The sequence below is a fragment of the Podarcis gaigeae genome (genome assembly GCF_964106915.1).
Source record: "Podarcis gaigeae genome assembly, chromosome: 4".
Classification (NCBI taxonomy): Eukaryota; Metazoa; Chordata; class Lepidosauria; order Squamata; family Lacertidae; genus Podarcis; species Podarcis gaigeae.
The window spans coordinates 70,757,057-70,778,806 of record NC_139677.1 but is presented as its reverse complement, the minus strand read 5'-3'; the positions used below and the strand labels follow the sequence as shown (position 1 = coordinate 70,778,806).

Genomic DNA, 21,750 nt, shown 5'->3' with positions numbered 1-21,750 from the left:
TCACCTATTTCAATAATAGGTCCAACATTTATAACAGGACAACCAAAGCCACTTGAATGTCCAACCCCGACCCCCAAACAACCTAGGTGAACGAACAGCAGCGCAAACATACATCATCAACTTGCTGCTCCAGTTTCACTTTAGCCTTGCTCAGCGTGTTGACTTTGTCCTCCTCTGCTTGCAGGTCATCCAAGGCCTGCTGGTGAGCTTCCTGCAATGACTTCTTTTCCTTCGTCAGCTTGCTGATAGTCTCATCAAGTGCTGCCATTTCTTCTGTCAGATTTTTAACCTGTTGGGGAAGGAAGACACAGGCCAGAGGTTTTTGCAAAGAAATCTTAGCTCAAAGGTTTCTCTTCCCTGCCCGCACTGTGGTTGAAGTGGACCGAGTGCTATGTATGAATGTGGGACTGATTCCTACAAATAATTTTTCATCCATGCAAGTGGTGCTTGGCTTTTTTTGGATATCTGCTCATGTGAACTGAATTCCAGATATCAGGTAGGAAAGCAAGTAGCATACATCAGGTGTCTAATGTGGTACTGTTCAATTCCCAGTTCTTAAAACATGAAAATCCGGGTACCAAATATAGGGCCAGAAACAACTTGCACAACAACTTTCTAGTCTAAGGGACATGATGTAGCCACCTTGTGAAAGGTAAGCAGGTCTGGGTCTAGTCAGTACCTAAAAGGAGATCTCCTGGGAACCACATGTACACTGTCTTGAGTTCCATTGTGAGAGAAAGACAAAGTATAAATATATTAAATAGACCAGGCAGAAGGCTGCTGATAGCAAGATCACAGATCTCCTGGTTCATAAATTGCATCAGTCTTTCAAAGAATCCCTAGACTGTTCCCATGGGCAAAAATATAGCTGTCTTCTTATTAACCTGACATAGTACGGGCAAAGCATGTAGCCAGATCTTTTCCCAGCCAAGAGTTTTGGAAAATTATAAACTTGCATATTGATCACTGCCATAAAGCTGCTCTGAGGGTGGATTTTTTTTTAATGGCCAAGTATTAAAGCTACCTTATTTTCAGTGGCATGTTTTTCTTTCTCCACTTTTGCCAGTGTTATTTCAAGGTCATCAATGTCCTTCTTCAGCTCAGAGCATTCATCTTCCAGCTTCCTTTTCTTGGACGTCAGCTCAGAGTTCATCTCCTCTTCATCTTCCACCCGCTCAGTCAGCTCTTTGACTTTGGCCTCCAGCTGGATCTTAGATTTAATCAGCAAGTCACATCGTTCTTCTGCATCTGCCAGGGTGTCTTGCTCCTGTCAGGATTTGCAAGGGACTGCGTTAGTGGCTAGGGAGAAAACTTATGTAGCAAACGGCTTCTCATCCACGAATTTTCTCTCTTCTGAGGATGCATGTGCTCTCACACATTGCGAGATTGATATATCAATCTCACGCACAGACGAACGATCAGATATGAACAGCTTGGGAGATAATTGACATTAATTGTTCCGCGCATTAATTCTGGGCGCCTTCATAACCCTGTAGATAGATAACAGGCCTGAATGACTGGTATTCATTTCTGCCCCCTCACCAAATGTACCCATTATGAGTCCTCTTGGTAAAGGTTAACAATGAAACACACCACTGGAAGATAATGTAACAGCTGAGCAGAGACTATACAGTGGGATTACATCTGTGGCAATCCAGATGTTGTTAGGCTACAGTTTGCATCAGACCCAGTCAGCATGGCCAATGATGGGAGCTACAGTCCCATAACTTGTGAAGAGCCACAGATTCCCCATCTCTGCTATGCAGCAAAATAAGAGGTGTTGGGCCAAGAGAGGACCCATATCACTGCCTCTATCAACCCTGCAGGTGACAGAAAGGTTCTTCTGAACATAATTGTTTTCCCTAACTCCCTGAAAAAGCCAAAGGATTGCTAAGCAAGCCTTCTGAGGCAAGATGTTCCTCCTGGTGAAAAAGGCCTGCTTTAAATAACAACAACAGCATCTCTGAGTATACATAGACATGAATGAATATATTAGTGACATAGGGGATGCTTCCAGATGGGGGCCTTGGATCTAATTTTCCTCTGTGTGCATCTGCTTCCACACATTCTCATTTTTCAGTCATAGCTATTCACTGCTATTTCACCACTTGCCATCCAAACCAGTGGGCAGAGCTGGATGGAAGTTATCTGGATGTTTGTTTGCTGTCCCTTCCCTCAGTTGCTCTTCCCTTGCACTCCACTACTTCCCCCACCCTTCTGTACTGCCTACACATGCAAATATTTCTACATGAAGAATGAAGTCTACAAGAGCAAATGTTATCAGCCTTAGTCATCATGTTTCACAACAGGCAAAACGGAAAGTTGCCCTTTGGGTGGAGGGGCAATACCCATTTCCATTTGTTTTGTTAATATTGATGTTTTGTGCTAGAGGGCTATTTTATTTTTAGCTAAGTCTTTAGCTAAGACTGACACTAGAATAATCTCATGTAAGACCTCTGCATTATTTAAATAATAATATTTTTAAGACCATTTCAATTACAGTCTCCGACAGAATCCCACAAGTTCTGTGTGGAGATCTTGAGAGAAGAGCTCCTTCTGGCTTGGTTGCTGAAATCTGAAAGTGCCTTCAGCATGCAGCAATTAGGGGAAATAAGCACACTCAGACTGTGTGGTTTGTCGCAAACAACATAGCTAGGTGGTTCACAGGTGAGGAGCAAATGGCAGTAGGGGTTTGCATTAGAGGCCACTGACTGAAATGTCACCACCTATGTGACAAACTTCTCACCACAAAAAACACACAACCGAGTTTACACCCTAGTAGTGACTGCAGATATACAGTATAATGGGTTATTTTTATGGATTTTTTATGGTAGGGGGAAAACTGATTATTATTAAGGTATGGCCTGGCATTCTGACGACAACATTGTCATGTAGATGTTGAAAAAGACTTGTGTACATGAGTAACACTGATTGCACAATAAGCTGCCATCTGGAAACAATTCAGTTGACTGTTTCAGCCACAGTTCCTCGTCTTTTGAATGAAAATAATAGTGTCCCACAAGGGATTTAGGAAGATGAACATGATAGTGATTACAAACCACTTTATGTGTTAAAAACATTCTGTGTACTAATAATAAACAGTCACTCAGTTTGGAATGTGCTGTAAGCTCTCAAAAATTTAAAATCTGCATTCTTTGTCATCTTTTCAAATAATTTATTTGCTAGTTCAACAGCATGCTTGCAAATTGCATGTAAAATGCCACATCTCCCAAGTTTAACATCTCCTTGCTTCAGTGGTTTGCCATGGTAACCAACTCAACTGATTGGAATATAGATGAAAAACATTAGTATTTATATCCAAGCCTTTTAAGTATTGCAGTTCTTTTATTTGCATGTAAAGTAATGTAAACTAATGCAAAGCAAAACTAAGACGCCAGTCCTTAGTTGAACAAATTATGGAAAGCAATTGTTATTTTCTTTTAATGCACTTATTTAGAGATAAAGATTCCCGAGAAGTCTAAATTTAATACAAAATATACAGGCTGACATCTCACAACTGAATATGAATGTTCCTAATGTCTGTCTTTTACTGTGAGGAAGAAACTTTCTGAATATTTAATTATGAACTTCAATACTGTAATATAAAAAGAACTTCTTTCTTCCAGATTTTGTAGATCAAAAGATTGACAGTGCCCCTTTGTTAATTTCTACATATTATCATGGTTTTGCTAGGTAGTTTGTACATCTCTCATTGCACATGTCCACAGTTTTAAAGAGACTTTCCAATATGATTGCTCTGAATATAATAAATGCAAACATATTGCTTGTTTCTTTGCAGGAGAATTGGAGTTTATGTTTCAAGACAGCACATCTGTTGCAGAAAATCACATTCTCTCAACATTCCTATTGCAATATTTAGTCACTAGAAAAACTGCTATTCTTTCCTAAATATTGAGATCATAATGTGATGGTTGTCTGTCTGTCACAAAGACCTATGGAGCAATCCCTGTTACACCACCAATGAGAAGTGGCATAATTGACAGTGCCCCTTTGTTAATTTGTGTAATTGTGTGTGTGTGTGTGTGTAATTATAATATAATATAATATAATATAATATAATATAATATAATATAAATCACTAGGGAATTATATATGTAACAACTTTTTAAAAATAAAATAAAATTATGGTCTTTATTACAGCAAGTCTACTTCTACTGCAATGCCCCATCGTTTTGTTAAGTTTTAGGGGGGTTTTTATTTGGAGTTCTGTGAAAAAGCTTGGTCAATTTAACTTTGCACCTAGACTTGGGGCTGGTTCACACATGTATGTGCTCTCTTGATTTTGCCTCACTTGATTACTCTAAACAGATGCCTCCTGGTGGAATGTGTGAACCAACTCTAACAATAATAATAATTTATTTTTTGTACCCCACCCATCTAGCTGTGTTGCCCAAGTCACTCTGGGTGTCTTCCAACAAGGTATGCAACACAACAGAACATCACACATTGAAAGATTCCTGATACAGGGCTTCCTTCAGATGTCTATGGAAGGTTGTGTAATTGCTTATCTCTTTGACGACTGATGGGAGGGCGTTCCACAGGGTGGGCACCACCACCAAGAAGGCCCTCTTCACTCCTTGCAGTGAGGGAACTGCCAGAAGGCCCTCGGAGCTGGACCTCAGTGTCCAGGCTGAATGATAAAGGTGTTCCATGTCAATTCTACTTCTCCACTTTGGGCAGAAAAAGTGAAATTGATAAAGAGTTCATCTGAAGGAACTCAAACTGTTTTTTTTAAAGGTTAATATTTGGGAATCCTAATTATGTTGCTGGAGCCATCCTTAATCTGGAAGCTGGCCTGAGCTCTTCAAAGTGCCTAGTGCATGTTTATTCTATCCATTTGGGGCTCCTTTGCTATCTTGCATTAATTCCTTGGTATTTAAAAAGCAATGTTTAATTCTATTCCTGGATCCAGCAAGGATTAACAGCTAATGGAGGATCCTATTGTTGAATGAAGCAGCCAAGGACCCATAAATATGGGGGTTTTTTTACCATAAGAAAGTGGCTTTGTGCCAGAGGGCAAATGAGAGGGGGCCCCTCCCTCACCTGGTTGGTAGTGAGAAGCACAAGAGTCAGAGTTGTGTGTGAGCTGGACTAGAAGCAAGCAGGAATCTGCTTAAATTCAAGGCTGTGGCTAGAGGGAAAGCTATGGGGTGTTGATGTTGTAAGTTAATACTGTGTAAAGAAACCATATATCATAAAAACACCACAGTCTCCGCTGTCCCTCACTGCACAGAACCCCTGGAATCTTGCATTGCTTGGTGATTTGGGAGGCGTGCAACACTTTATTTATCCCTAGTGAATTCAGTATGGTGCTGCTGGTGCTGCTGCTGTTAACATTATGGGGTGATATTCTGCCTACTTGTTATAACCTTCTGATTTGACACCTCATCGGGGAACAAAGGGTCATTGGAGGGAAATTGCCCTCTGAGCCAACCTTGGAAGTCCCCACTGCCCTGGAAGTTCCAGCGGATGAGGAGTCCATTCTGTCAACGCCTGAAGAGGACCTTTTGTCATCCTATGACTCTGATGCCTCCAGCCCAGAAGACCTAGCAGAACCACAGTCTTGAAAACAGGCAAGCCCCTTTGAACTAAAAAAAGCTTCCATTATTTATTCATTTCATCTATGAATTCCTTGCTACAAGGCGTCCCAAATAAATTTGTAATAACCTGGGGCAGAGCTAACCTCCCAAACTGTGTAATATTTCTATTTAAGATTCAGTCTGAGTTTACCTGTTGGCAACCCCTCCCTTGATTTCTACTGGAGCCATCATCACCTACAGCATGCGGACCACTGCCCCGGGCCACCAGCAAACGAGTCAAATCAAACAGAAAGTGTTTGTTTTCCCCTTGGCATATCTGGAAAGGTTCGAGTTATCTTCTCTGTTCCATCCTCCCCCCCCCCAAAAAAAATGCGGAAATGTTTGGCAATCTGTTCTTAGTCAGAGCCAGTTCTTGTAAACAACACGAGTGCCTGTAGATTCTATTTTTACTAGATACTGAGCAGCATATTAATAATTGCTCGGGCTACGTCTTTAGAGCTCTGTTTCACTATTCATTCCACTTTATGATTCATAGCAAGTGCCATGCAATAAAATGTTATATGAATTGTATTCACCACATTGTTGTTGTTTTTTTAAAAAGTGTGATTTTCCAGCTTTCAAGTGAGGCTCGCACTTTGCTTCTGATGCTGCTGCCCCCAAATGGGTCTATATTCCAACAACAAAATCATTTTGGTCCACTTACTGCCTGCAGCTGAAGAAGCAGGTCATTCTTCTCCTGCACCAGAGATACTTGCTTTTCTTCAAGCTCCTTCCTCCTGGCTTCAGATTTTTCCAGAGCCTCCTTTAATTTCAGGAACTCTTCTTTCATATTGGCCATTTCTTTTTCAGTTTCTGCAGATTTCAGCAGAGGCTTGATCTTAAAGAAAAGCTTCATCCAAGGCCAGTTTTTCACAACCATAAAAGCTCGGATATTCCACTGGATCACAAGCAGGGCATCCCTGGTTTAAGAAGAATAAGACACTCCCCTGAGCATGCTTCATAGGATCTCTGTAATGGGGCAAAGGTATCTATGGGGTGAGCCCCATGACGGGGCAGCAAATACATCCCAGCAGCTCTAGAAGTTTTTCAAGCCAAATCTTTGACGCAGATACTTTACGGGGCCCAAATTTGGACGGGTAATCGTTGTAGCATTCTTGAAAACTGTCCAGTCCAAATTTTTAAAGACAGGGTAAGCTCCCTAGCAGTTTGAAAGCATGTCAAAGTGTAAATAGATAAATAGGTGGGAAGGCAAATGGCATTTCCATGCACTGCTCATGCTGGGCACATGACCTGGAAAAACTGTCTGCAGACAAACGCTGGCTCCCTTGGCCAGTAAAGCGAGATGAGCGCAGCAACCCCAGAGTTGTTTGCGACTGGACTTAACTTTCAGGGGTCCTTTACCTTTACTATGACATAAGCAGTCCATACATAAATACCTTCGCTCTACGATCTTCTGGAACTCAATGCGCATCAATCTGCCTCGGGCTCTTGCTTGAATTAGTGTTAAAATCTTGGCTAATCTCTCATCCCTCATTTCTTCCAAATGTCCCAGAAGACCAGCCTTAAAGAAGACCTGAAATGTACATGAACCTAAGACTTACAAATTCAACAAACCCTTGACATGTAATATGGTCCAATTCAATCTTAGATTTCCAAAACAACAGTGCTAACTGGGTCAGATTACTAATGACACAACTTATACTGGCTGGTTTTGAATAGTGTAAAATCTTGTACCAAGGGAAGGTGAAGTGACATTGTAGTGTCCTGTGTGCTCTGTTGCTCCTCAAAACAGCTCAAAGCTCCAATCCTACCCACTGACCCCTTTCCTGGTAATATGTAGCACTTAGTTCTGTGCAGACATGGCTAGGATTGCATCATAAATTTCTGCAGAATTGGACAAAATAACAGGCAGGATTCAAAACCTGTGGTACCAGAGATTTACAGAAGATTGGAAGAAGTATATGAATTATTTGAAGAGCAACTGTAATCAACAAATTACGCTAGTAGGACTACAAGAAGTTTTGTAAGGAGAAATATACAAAGTGTTACAAAGTAGAAAAAGATAGAGATATTGGTTATGAGTTTGAAATGTAATAGGGAAGATAAGAAATGCATACTGAGAGATTAGATTGGAAAATTTTCAGACAGGATTGATGGAAGTCAAAAATTTGAATAAGATGTAAAAGTATGTTTAATTACTGTTGAAAATGATATGTTAAAAAAACTAATAAATTTTTTATATATATATAAGATTGCATCATAAATTTCTACAGCTCTATGCATGTTATTTTGTAAATGCTTCCAGATGACCTGTTTACTGAACTCTCATCCTGATGTGTTTGCAGAGAGATTGGACAGCACTGGCTATTTAATGAGCATCCATTCTGTTTAGTTTACCAGGAGATCAGATGATGTTGCATCAAACTGTTTCCCCACTTTTTCCAGTGAATTATACCACCCTTTTCCTTATTGCAAAAAGTCTGGGGTTGGTTGGGGGGGGGGGGGAGATTTGTTGCACAAGGCTTCCCAATCAACTATAATTGTGCATCCTGAACTTACCAGTATGCAATTGAAAATAGCGACAGACTATCCTATATCTACCCTATATTACAATACTCCAGCTTGCAAAAAGCATGCCATATTTTTAAAAAGTCAAAGAAAAAGAATAAAGACATATCTGGATGTTTGAAAGCTAGGGGGTATGTCTCTACCCTTGGCAAGGTTTTTAAAAAATATTATTCATAAAAGTGGCAATTAGTTCTATTCTTTTACATCAATTCCTTTGAAAAATCTAGCTATTAGTAATGATGAATGGCAATTGAAGCATTACAGGTACAATCAGAGCTGTGAATTATATATCCTTGGGTGGTAGACAATTGGTGGTATTTCTGATCTACTTCCTTCCTGTTTTATAATTTGATCTGACATTCAACATTATGGGGTGCATTTATTCTGGCCATTTAATCTGAAGTGCTAGAAAAGGTGTTTCCCTTACTTCTTCACATCGGTTTTCTGAACAGTGCTAGAGATTTTAGCATGAGAAGAGACCTGCTGGATCCAGAGGCAGTTTTAAGGTAGCATAATTGGTGTGAGCTGCAGGGGGCCCCCCGGTGTTGGACTGCAGGGGGTCACACAACATTGCCATAGAACAGAATGTGAGAGGCAGGGGGCACCAAATTTTAGTGTTGCACAGGGCACTGATGAAATTTGAGAGCCCAAAGTCCACCACTGACTGGATCAGGCCACTTGGTGCAACATCCCATTTCTCACTACGGCCAACCGTATAGTGTCTAGCACAGAACTAGAACACTTCGCCCACGAAAATCAACAGCATTTCTGGCTAAGGTTTATTGAAATGGGGTTCCTTTTGCAAACCAACTTCCTTGCATGAGCCCAGGTCCTCTGCACTCTAATTCCAATAAGCCAAGCAAGCTGCCTGTGAAGGCAGCAATGGTGATTAGATCAGGGGTCAGCAAACTTTTTCAGCAGGGGGGCCGGTCCACTGTCCCTCAGACCTTGAGGGGGGCCAGACTATATTTTGAAGAAGAAGAAAAAAGAACGAATTCCTATGCCCCACAAATAACCCAGAGATGCATTTAAAATAAAAGGACACATTCTACTCATATAAAAACACGCTGATAACCGGACCGTCCATCGGCCGGATTTAGAAGGGTGCTGGATCCGGCCCCCAGGCCTTAGTTTGCCTACCCATGGACTAGATAGCCTTCTTTGTGTGCTTTGGAACACTTGTCACATGAGATACCATTTGCCCCTCTCTTTCATTTCCTTAACTAACTTGTATACTGTTCTATATTTCAGTAGAAATTTTAAGTGGTTTACATAAATACAACACAGAACGGAAGCGAGAAAATGGCAGTGGTGCCATTCTCTTGCTGTTTTCTGTCACTTAGTGAAGACTGTTTTACTCCAGGGGCCATTTGCCAGGTAATTTTTTTGCTTTTAAGGTTGTTTTTATATGCCATGCCTGGCTGTGCTGACTGTTAGTCGTGCTGCAATTTTATTGTTCAGGGGTTGAATTCAGGGGGACTAGGAAGGCCCAACCTATCTAGTTGTTTTAATGGGTGGATCCACCCTGCCTAGTTATTACCATGGGGGTCTCTGTATTTAGCCTTCTACCTGCATTAACCTTTGTTCTTATTGAATATTTGTTTGGCTTGCCCCTTGGCCTGGGTGCTTAAAGATGAATAATGACACACAAGGAGCCTCAATTTGGTGTAATGTGTTAGGTGCCACACATCATCTGTGGGGAGCTACCTTCTTGATTTCTACGATTGTCATGTTGTTATTTTAACTGATGTAATGTGTATGGGATTGATTAACACTTGTGATTAATCAATGCACAATTCTATACAAGGCTACTCAGAAGTAAGCCCCAATGAGGCTTTTTTATTTATCCTTGGGTAAGTGGCTATAGGATGATAGCCTCTCTTTAACCAGATGTCATTTCCTACTTCCCCACAACCACCACTCTTTCATAGATGGGACAGAATAGTGTATATTGATCTTCGAGTGATCATCCATCCATCCATCCATCCAGGCCTTCAACAGTGTTTTAGCATCAGATTCTTTCAGATGATTAACTGACCTCAAGGAAAGATTGAAACCATTGCTTTACCTTTGTGTGTCCAAACTTGTACTGGTTATGATCAATATCTAAAGAGGCGAGCAATTTTTCAGCAGCTTTCCTGCTGTCTACAAACTTGTCCTCGGGAATTGCAGAAGGATTCAGAATGCGGTACCTGGCAAGAATAGATTAAAAAATGTGTACGCAGGTGAAAATCTGGACCAGGTTGCTATGCCTCTCTTTACACTGGAATACAGGAGGTATGTCAGAAAGAAGACCAGATTCTCTGCCTTTCTACCCATTATATGGGGGTTTCTCTGGGTTTCAGGCTGAAGCCATTTTCATCAGTTGCTACCTACTTCTTTAAACTGGAGATGCCAAGGACTGAACACGGGACCTTCTGAATGCAAAATATATGCTCTGCCACTGATCTATGGCCCTTCCTCAATTAATGCACCCAATTAACCAGTGAAGTCAGAGCAGTCATTTGTTTTTTTCCCCTCATTAACCCAGCCCCCAACACATTAGCTAGATAATAATGTAAAATAAGGAAGATTAGGGTGAAAGGAGATAGCTTTGAACTTCCAAGGCTTCACCCCAACAGCCAATTGAGCAAACTTTGCCCTGTAACTTTAAGTTATAGAAAGCATTTAAAGCAGCAAAGGGTCATAAATATTCCCTGTAATAGCATTGCTATTAACAAAACAAACTTAAAAACATTTCTGCTTCCGGAATCTAAACATAATGAGCTTATCTCTCTCCAGATGAAGATTTATATAGCTGTAGCAGCAGCAGCAGTAAACACTGACAACTTCCTTTTTCCAAAAGGAATGGCACAGACGTTTAATTGTTTCCTCAAAACTAGGGTAGATAACACTGATTTTTTAAAATAAAAAAACGACAACATAGAGGCAACTGGGTGCAATCCTGTCTAGATTCTTACCCTCCTGCCCAACTCCCAGGTGCGCAGTGGCTGGAGGCAAAGAGACATATGCTAAGTAAATGTTCAAAAACATGCATTTCACAAGCTACAGGGTTAAGGCAGGCATGCTAACAGACGCTGGGCCAAAAGAGAGCCCTGGCCAAAATGAAGTAGGTAGGTAGCTGAACTTCCATAACACCCAGTATGAACTGGTGGTCTAGAAATACTTTTATGAATAAATAAAATTCTGGGCCAAAATCCACACATCTGCCAAATTTCCAGCATGTGCAAAATTTTTGATTCAGCTCAGCTGCGGAAAGAACAATCAAGTAAACAAAAAAAGCCATCCAAAAGTGAATTAAGAGGATTAAAAAGGAAGGTTGCTTATTGGGTTTGGGGGATCAAAAGAAGTAAGAACTTGGCTAGGCCACTGATCTTCACGATACCTTTGTTTAAAGTCGGCATAGATAACCCTGTTTGGAAATCCCTTGCGGCAAATACGAATTCCTTCTAAGACACCATTACAACGAAGCTGGTGAAGGACAAGGAAAGGGTCCATAGCACCTGGAAAGAAAACCCAACGTGAGGATTTTATTTTAGAGTGGCTTTATCACATGTCACCGGAGATAATGATTTGTATTGTGAGACCTAAGAAAAGTGCATCGTTGAAATGTAATAAAGCCAATAAAATGATGCTGGATTTGCTTTACCTGGAGTTTTTGTTTCATTGGGAATAATGCAGCGCACAAAATGGGGAGATGTGGACTTCAGATTAGTCATCAGTTTGTTTAAATTTTCCTTTGGAGAGGAAAGGGAGATTAAAACAAGCAAAATCATGGAACATTCCAGAACAACAAGCATCTGATGAGCAAGTCACCCATCTCCATGGGATAAAGAAGTGATTCAGTAGGCAGGTACACACACTGGGACTACTGTAGCTCCTTTGTTGCCCACAACTTCCGCCTGGTTACTTCTTAGTACACTTGCTTCACAATCACTGCTCTGGTTTGGATGTAACACTAAACCATAGTTTAAGCTACGTCAATGAACTTGCTCAAGCACTTGCTTCTCCTCACCTCCCATCTGATGTAGTCATGAGAAGGAGGCTGGAAGCACCCAGGTCTTGGTTTAAATGAAGCACAGTTCGCAGTTACATTGCAAGAGGACCAAATTGTGGTGAGTTTAAACTATGGTTTATTAAACTGTGCCAGTATCAAACTGTAGCTTCTGATCCCGATCCCAAAATAAGCAATTGATGTTGTCAAATCCAACCATGCCAACTACCTGCTAAGTTTTGGATACAACTTCTAGAGGGCTAGCCATATTTGACCGTTGTTGCAAATGCAAGAGTTGACACTGTTTGTCTGTTATGGTCCCTTAAAGGTTAACAAGTTCATTGTGACATAAGCTAAAGTATACTCTATTCCCTTAAAGTTTATGGAATAAAACCCTGTATTTTTTTGAAGTCCTCCTGGATGCGTTGGTGGTTGTATTGAACCCCATCCTTGATGAGCTATGACAGCTGAGTATAGTTTACCCATCTGGTTTCAAGTGCTGAATCCGAAGAGGAAATCAATAAAATGTACAGCTAATGACTTAAGGAAGCTAGACAATCAGGTCTTGTAAGGAGGCCTGTTTCTACTATTTTAGGTTCTCTGTTAGGAATATTCCAGCTCGTTGGTGTAAAATGACAAAGACAACAGACAAGTTACATTTAAAAAAGAAATGAAAAATTACTTTATGCATGGATGACACAGTTTGGAAGGAAGCACCTTTCTTGCGTTTCTTCTCTCCACCTTTATCAGCTTGTGCTTAAAAAAAAAAAAAGACAGAGCAACTAAGTTAAATACTGATTACAGCACTGACATGAAGTAGAAATGTTTAATACAGTTTGCATGTTTATCAATGGCTTAGTAGGCCAGGGACAACATAGGCATCTAAACTGATTAATAAGGGGAACTTCATGGAGGGGACTTTCCATGAGGCATTTGCTTCGGTTTTAAGTTAAATATTACATCATAGGAAAAGTGTCCAAAGGAACATTTTAGAAAGGAAAGGCAGTTTTAATAGGTCAGCCATATATCCTGGTGCTTAACACCATGTGTGGGTTACAGATAACATCAAGAACATAATGTTGTTGTGGTGTAAAGTATCCTCTAAGCATACCCTGATCATACTCCAAACACTCTTGTCGGGTTAGTGTGATGTTGCCTCATATGCACCCTCACGGAGCTACAATTCCTAGAGTTCCCTGAGTTCCAGAGGAAGAGAGAATGACAGTCACACCACTTGGGAAACTGCAGCTCCAGTGTGAGGGAATAAGGGTCTCCTAACAACTCTTAGCACCCTTAACAAACTACAGTTCCCAGGAGTCTTTGGGGAAAAACCATGACTGTTTAAAGTGGTATGACACTGCTTTGAAGGTATACCGCACATGCGGCTAACTGGAGTCAGTTCTGAAGACCTGCAAAGAATCTGAGAGGACACCTGCTATTTTCTACAGCATAAAATTTCAGAACTGGGTGAGATCTTGAGGGTCATTTAGTCCAGTCCCCTGATCCATGTAGGGCCAACAATGCAGGATGTGACTAGAGAATCCCTGGCAGATGGCCATCCAGCCACCAGGGAAGGAGACCTCACCAGCTCCAGATGTGTTGGTTCTGATACAGAACGGCTCTCGGCATTAGGAAGCTTCTCCTGATAGTAAGCGTCCGTGTAAAAAAGACCTGAGTTGTGCCATGTGTTTCATGTTGATACTAAGACGGCCATGCCCTTTGGCAGACATAGTGTGAAAACCACATAACAAGTCCCAGGAATAACATTTCGTGGCAGATTAAAAAAACAAAAAATCCCCACAGGCAAGATGATGATTCCTAGTTACCTGCAATGAAGTGCGAGTGGCAGGTTGTGTTATTTTGGCTCAGCTCCTTCTCCAATTTGCGTTATGGAGCCTGCATTCTGGCTGCGTTTTCTAGACACCCTCTTATGATTCATGACAACTACATCTACTCATATGAGGTTCTTAATAAATATTCTGTAAATTGATTGTGGCTGTAGGATATAACAGCTAAATCTCTGTAATGAGTCACACTCCTACTTATTTAACATCATTTTATGGAAACCTGCAAATTGCTGCGGTGCCCAAAGAGGACAGTTGCAAATGCGGTTATTTAAGAATTATTTCTGCTCAGTGGAGCAGAACCTTCAAAACTAAGAGATTTGATATTGAGAACGACCATTTTCTTTTAATTATCAGGTGCACAATATTTTTTTATTTCCTGAAGCTGCATTTACCTTACTTTATACTAAAAGATAGGCGGGGTGTCGCAATTTTTAAAAACGCTTTATATTCAAATAAGTGACACAACATAGCCTATATACACAAAGAAATAATTCATACTATTCCTTTTTAAACTTTGGGTGACAGCCAAGTAAGCAATTCCCCTAGTGCAACCACCTTTGCTACACAACAGAGCTTCCTCTCCCTCTCTTCTGCCCATGTGCCCCCTAAAGATGTTCTGGAGGGTTTAGCTAGATGCTGCCCCTTCTTTCCAATCCATATAACCATTCTTCCATAGCATCTATTATAAGCATCAACTGCTGGGCTCAGGTGCAATGAGCTCACACATTACTTGTGCTCAAGGCAGTAACTTGCGCTCATGGTTGCTGATTCACACAACCAGTTCACTATGTGCCCACTCAAACCCCAACAGAAGCCGTGTGCAGGCATTCAGGCTCTTATGTTCATCTTTGTGGGAATGGTGACATTTCAAGCAGCCTCATCCTCTAGCCTTTGCGCAAAGAGCACAACCACCTGTGGCAGTGGAGCCTTCACACGTACAGCACTACGTATGAAGGTTTCCTCGAAACATGGACTCCCAATGGTGCAGAAGCCTAGAACCTTCATGTGCACAGCTGTGGGCAGAAAGAGTCTGTTGTTACAAATGGTCATGCTTTTCACATTTCAGGACTAGCGGAAGAGGTTAATTGGTGGTTCCTTGCCTCCATGTTGATGAGCACAGGAGCATTCATGCCCAAGTAGGCCGTGACTGAAAAATGACAAGGCCCCAACTAGGATATATAATTCCAGTGTGTTGGAAAATGCATACTATTTGTGTGTAGTACAGGTGTCTTCCCATTTACCGGTATGTTACGTTCCAGGGCCCGCACGCATAAGTGAAAATCATGTAAGTAGGGAGCACTCTCAAAAAAGCCCATTTTTTTTCCTGCCCTCCAGCTCTCTCTGCCTCTCAGCACAACTCTCTTCAACTAGAGTTGAAGCTCTGGGGATGGCTAGAGGCTGGAGGATGCGAAAAAGCGGTGGCTACTGCACGCATCATCTGCTAGGAGGGGAGATTCAGCAGCCTAAACAAAGCCCCACTGTGCCCACAGTCTCTTTGGGGCTTCCTCCACCCTCTCTGAAGACCTCTTTGGGCTCTGGGGAGGGTGTCCTCATGAGCCACAAGGACTCTCCAACTCTCCCGCCACTTCCTGGATGGAATATATCTATTTATTTATTTCCCAGCGCCATGCATATATGCGGTCACACGTGTGTCAATCTCACATAAGTGGGGGCATGTCTGTAATATACATTTGCTACTTCCAGTATTTTCATGATTCATGGTTCTGACCTCCCACAGTACTCCAATCTGTTCTTTCTAGAGGTTATTTCACTCATTACACAGTATCATTCCCACCAACGGTGTATTCATCAGGAGTGTTAAAGACATTCCTAACTGTCTAGCATTTAAAGATGTACCTATAAAGCATTTTATGGGTGCACCTTCAAAATGTAACTCATAGTGCCTATGGCTGCAGCTGAGTGATGTACCAACATCTGAGCCAGAAAGAAAGCTGAGTGATGCACCAACTGTTTGAATCAGTAGAAATAGTCATCCCACAGAGATGTTATGGAAAAAAGTACATTTAAGGCAGCAAGACCTTCAGATCTCATGAGATGGTATATTTACTCAACATTTCTGCTAAGCTTTGATCTAGGAATTAAAGGGAAATGGTCATTCGACTTACCGCTGTCAGCACTGACATAATTTTCAAATAGGCTTGCCAGAAGTTTGTTGGAAGATTTTTGAAAAGTGCTCACTACAGTTTCATTGAGTGGGTCTTTGTTTTTCTCAAGCCAACCCATAATGTTATAGGGCACCTAGTGTGTGTGTGTGTGTGTGTGTGTGTGTGTGAGAGAGAGAGAGAGAGAGAGAGAGAGAGAGAGAGAGAGATGATAGACAGACAGACAAAAGGGAAGCAAAACAATAAAACAGATTAAATAATCAAGTCTAATGCCTTTTGCTTTTACCTCACAACCATTATAATTCTGGTTTATCTATCTATGTATTTATAAACTGCAATTTCATTAAAAAAATGGAAGAGAAATGCAACATCTGAGAATAAAATCAACAAAAAGCATACATAAAAACATAATTTAAAAAAACCAGTAAATACTGGTTGGTTTGAAAAAAGAACATTCATATTGCAAAGGTCCGTCTGCACAATATAGTTTCCAAATGACATCTGAAAGAAGGGAGGTACCGGTAATTAAGGGGGATTTTATGGGTCACTTCAGGAGTCTTCCCAGTAATATATTCATCTTAATATCAGATCTCCATTTTCCTAAATAATCACCACATCTTTCTTCCATGCATCCCCCCAGTCTTTCAGTTCCTCCTATCTCTTAGGAACATGGGAAACTGCCTTCTACTGAGTCAGACTACTAATCCATTTGTCCACACCACAGCTAGCTAACATGGTGACAGATGTTCTTGGATTGCAACTCCCATCACTCCTGATTCTAGGGTTGCAGATTGGGGTCTTTCCTAGCCCCACCTGGGGATGACATGAATTAAACCTTTTGCATACAGAGCATGTGCTCTACCACTGAGTTTCAGTCCTTCTTTGTACAGACAATAATAATAATGATGATGCCTAGAGATGAAGACCGGGACTCTGTGGTTGAATTCTAAGGCATATGTTTCAAGAGCAGAAAATTTCAAACTGCTTCCAGCACACTCAGAAGCTCAACTGACTTCACCCTCAAGTTAACTTTTCAAAACTCAAAGCGTGGCATTCCTCTCGTGCCATTGCAACCACTTTGGCCCATGGCTCCATTCATCCCAACAGGGCTTCATGCTTTGAGGTTAATGCCATTGTCCCCATTTGCAAATGCCAGAAACTTACCGCTCCAGCATAGTGCAGGAGTTCAAAATGAGCTTCATATTTCCGTTTTTTGTCAGGCCTGGGTTTCTGCAGATTGGGTGACTTGCCCAAATGATTGTCGTACAGCTTGGCTTTGAAGGTCATATCTGTAGCCTTCGGGAACATGCATTCTTCTTCTAGGATAGACAAGATCCCCAAGGGCTATGCACGGCAATAGGGAGATAAATGTTAGGGTTTTGTTTTCCAAGGATGTCATTTAGGTTAGCATGAATGAATACTGCATCTGCAGAATCTCCCCGCTCCCAATAGCTGTTAACATATTACTCTTTCAAACTGCTATCAGACTTGACGACACAGTGTGAAAATATTATATTTTATACAGATTGCTGACACAATATTGATGCTTTGGTTTTCAAAAAGGCTTGGATTGACTTACTTTTCTCAATAAATCAGTCAGAAAACAACCCAGCGTTATAATAGCTGAGGTCTATATAACTTACCATACAGCATAATGAACACATACCACCAGCTGTGTCTCGTGGCTTGCCAAGTTACTGACACCCATCCCAGTCTTTTTCTGCAGTTCTTGCATTATTAGGCAACATTTGCCTTGGTGGGGCAAAAGTTGTTTAATGGTCTCTCCTAACTAATGGAAAAAACTGGTCAAGAAGATTTATTTGTTTTGAATGTGACTGCTACATCTCTGAGCATGGGCAACTATGGAAAAATGAATAAATATAGATATATCTGTATCTCCAGCGGAAACATCAAAAATCAGAAGGTACCAGGTATATTGCTGTTGTTTAGGCTTGTCATGGTGCTAGTAGAAGAAATCAATCTTCAAAAGTATGTTTGCATTCCTTCTTTCCTTCAGAGAACTCAAGCTGGCATACATTGCTATCTTCCTCAATTTTATGGTCAAAACTAGCTTGTCAGGTAGGTTATGCTCAGAGGCAATGACTGGCCCATGGGTCAAGCAGTAAATTTTACAGCTGCACAAAGACATAACCTAGTTCAGGGCCTTGTCAGACATGCTAATCACTACATCGCATTACTGATAGACCTTGGGGTCTCAAATTTCAGCGGTGCCCTGTGCAATGCCAAAATTTGCCCCCCTCACATCTTGCCTTCTGTTCTACATCATTGTTGTGGCGCCGCCTATGGCATCCCCAAGTTTCCACTCCCAGTGTGACCAAACCAGTCGCGCTCCCCTAAATTCTCCCCAATCTCATTGTCTTTATGGTAAGCCTTTCCTGCTATCAAACAGAAATCCCAATGATGTTTTCCATACCTTTTCAATGAGATCAATGCAGGCTTGCAAATCCAATCCAAAGTCAATGAACACCCAATCGATGCCTTCCTTTTTGTACTCTTCTTGCTCCAAGACAAACATGTGGTGATTGAAAAACTGTTGCAGTTTTTCATTTGTATAATTGATGCAAAGCTGCTCAAAGCTGTTAAACTATGAGGGGGAGGAAAGACATAAAATTAAATTTACCGAGGAACAAGAACGAAGGCAAATATATGTAAAGTCTGTTAGTATATGATCTGAATTCCTTTAAGACTAACTTCAGTGCTAATGTGCAGAACACAACTGCTTAATTTTCACATATGGACAGAAGAGTGCCACTGAATTCCCAAAGTATGCCAGGCATAATATGCCAGGCATTTTTTTTGAAGCCCTGATTCAGAGTAGTTCCCCTTGTGCCTAAGTCCCATTGGAACTGCTGTTAGATGAAACTTTGAGCAGAACTGAAGTCAAAGCCTAACCAACATTTCCTGGATTGAGGCTGAAGTAGACTCATTATGAAAGGTATCTGTCAAAAGGCAAATATTTTCCACTTTCCAGCAACAGAAGAATTGAAGTCCTGCAAATGTTGGGGCTGTTTGCTAAGAACATGAGAAGTAAATTTGTGCAAACTATGGCATTTTCCTTGGAGTGGATGGTGCTAAGTTATATAAATACTATCCACAGTTCATTGACCCTTCTAATTTTTATGGTTAAACATTTATGTGCATCTTCTCTGCCTTTGTGTGTGCATTTATATGTGCATTCCTACTGCCCTTGGGTGGATCAAATAAATTAGGTCAGCTGAACACTGGTAAGCCTGTTGCAAGTATAAGTTTGCAACTTTCGTATGAGAACTTGACTACTGCTTATTTCTTACCATCACCAAAAGATCAATATCATAATACTAGTTACAGTTCCTTGCTTTCCAAGATGGGTTTGGGAGTACGTTCCTCATGCTCTTATCAATGATAAATAAACTACACCTATACATTATTGACTAGTTCTCATTGCTCCTGATAAATTCAGCAAGCTGTACAACACAGATGTGTAATCTGTGGCCCTCCAGATGTTGGACTCTAACCCCCATCAGCCCCACCCAACATGGCCAGTGGTCAGGAATGATGGGAGTCAAGCAACATCTGAGGTGACATTCCTGCTAATACAACATTGATAACTGATTCTTTCAACAAACATTATCTTCTAGCTAAGAGACATAATAATAATTTATTATTTATACCCCGCCCATCTGGCTGGGCTTCCCCAGCCACTCTGGGTGGCTTCCAACAAAATATTAAAATACAGTAATCCATCAAACATTAAAAGCTTCCCTAAACATAATTACTTTAAATCAATTTGGGAGGCAATTACTCACATCAAAGATTTCAAAGCCAGCAATGTCCAACACCCCGATGAAGAACTGTCTTGGCAACTTGGTGTCCAAGGTCCTATTGATGCGAGTAACGAGCCACTTGAACATCCTATCATACACTGCTTTGGATAAGGCCCCAACAGAATAGGAAACCTGTAGAAGAGAGGTATAACAATCACACAATACCATAATAATCCTTGTGATCAAAAGTCTGCAGAAGGTACTCCCTTTGAGCATCCTACATGCCAGGTTCAGATCTATTGACATTCTGGGTTTAAACCTAGCATACAATTATTGACCTAAAACATAGATCAGTGTAGCTCAGTATAGAGGGTGTTGGACCTGGGATACTTGATCCAACTATGCAACCTTGATAAAGCAAATCATTTCTCACCCTTAGTCCCAGACTTATAAAACAGGAACAAATATAGCTACATATGAAATCTGCAGGGGGAATTATATTTTTTCATCACCAAGCAACATATTTATTGGCTCAACGGCAATTTATCTAGTTCCTTTTGCACTTGCATAGTTTACTGCTTTGTCCAATGGCAAGGACTTCAGTGTGGTAATGTGTGCTTTAATAATTGCCCAAAGCCATAGGTTTTGCAGTTTCAACTCAGCATAAACATGCTCACACAGCTGCATGCAAGATGGATTTCAATATAGCTTTGGAATCTTTGAAGTTGGATTTACAGTTTTGTTTTATGAAAATTCAGCTACGTACTTTCCTGTTTCATGTCGTGGGAGGTTTTAAAATTTTCTACATTAAGCCCAACTAACCCATATCAAAATCAGTAGCACTTATTTCTGAGGTAAGGAAATGTGTACTGAAGAAAGACAATGGCTTGTATCCAAATAGCTCTTGCATTAATTGTTTTTTTGAGTTTGTTTGTTTGTTTGTTTTTGCTTCACTTATATGCTGTATTGTTTTTTTCATATGCTGGAAATGTTGTTTGCTAATTTTTAACACTTTGTTATTATTGTGAGCCAATCTGAGCTCAATGTATTTGTTGGAAAGGGTCAGACAAATAATAAATTGAATCTCAAAAGAGTCCCCCACCCACTTTTAGCTCCACTGCTGGCTTCAGCACCCCCAGTAGCATGCAGTCCCAGACAGATTGCTCCCAAGGAAACTGCAGCCCTCAAAAGAATGATGGTTCTCCATCCCAGCATATGGGTTTGGTATCATGCTGGTTTGGTATCAAGGCTGTATTTTGTCTCCCTGCTTATTTAACTTATATGCAGAATTCATCATGCGAAAGGCTGGGCTGGATGAATCCCTAGCCGGAATTAAGATTGCCGGAAGAAATATCAACAACCTCAGATATGCAGATGACACAACCTTGATGGCAGAAAGTGAGGAGGAATTAAATAACCTTTTAATGAGGGTGAAAGAGGAGAGCGCAAAATATGGTCTGAAGCTCAACATCAAAAAAACGAAGATTATGGCCACCGGTCCCATCACCTCCTGGCAAATAGAAGGGGAAGAAATGGAGGTAGTGAGAGATTTTACTTTCTTGGGCTCAATGATCACTGCAGATGGTGACAGCAGCCACGAAATTAAAAGACGCCTACTTCTTGGGAGAAGGGCAATGACAGGCCTAGACAGCATCTTGAGAAGTAGAGACATCACCTTGCCAACAAAGGTTCGTATAGTTAAAGCTATGGTTTTCCCAGTAGTGATGTATGGAAGTGAGAGCTGGACCATAAAGAAGGCTGATCGCCGAAGAATTGATGCTTTTGAATTATGGTGCTGGAGGAGACTCTTGAGAGTCCCATGGACTGCAAGAAGATCAAACCTCTCCATACTGAAGGAAATCAACCCTGAGTGCTCACTGGAAGGACAGATTG

General features: G+C 41.0%; 1 protein-coding gene across 2 annotated transcripts in view; it reads right to left on the bottom strand.

Annotated features, from left to right (window-relative positions):
- MYH15 (myosin heavy chain 15) overlaps positions 1–21,750 on the bottom strand; it is a 92,742-nt gene that overhangs the window by 36,557 nt on the left and 34,435 nt on the right. For both annotated transcript variants that reach the window (XM_083735824.1, XM_083735825.1), the window contains exons 16-27: positions 19,900–20,049; positions 18,528–18,698; positions 17,258–17,437; positions 16,097–16,229; positions 12,806–12,879; positions 11,779–11,866; positions 11,515–11,632; positions 10,198–10,321; positions 6,998–7,134; positions 6,265–6,520; positions 1,025–1,267; positions 113–289 (exon numbers count right to left, since the gene is read on the bottom strand). In XM_083735824.1, coding sequence (XP_083591950.1) covers positions 113–289; positions 1,025–1,267; positions 6,265–6,520; positions 6,998–7,134; positions 10,198–10,321; positions 11,515–11,632; positions 11,779–11,866; positions 12,806–12,879; positions 16,097–16,229; positions 17,258–17,437; positions 18,528–18,698; positions 19,900–20,049 — 1,851 coding nt within the window. The remainder of the gene's footprint in view (positions 1–112; positions 290–1,024; positions 1,268–6,264; positions 6,521–6,997; positions 7,135–10,197; positions 10,322–11,514; positions 11,633–11,778; positions 11,867–12,805; positions 12,880–16,096; positions 16,230–17,257; positions 17,438–18,527; positions 18,699–19,899; positions 20,050–21,750) is intronic.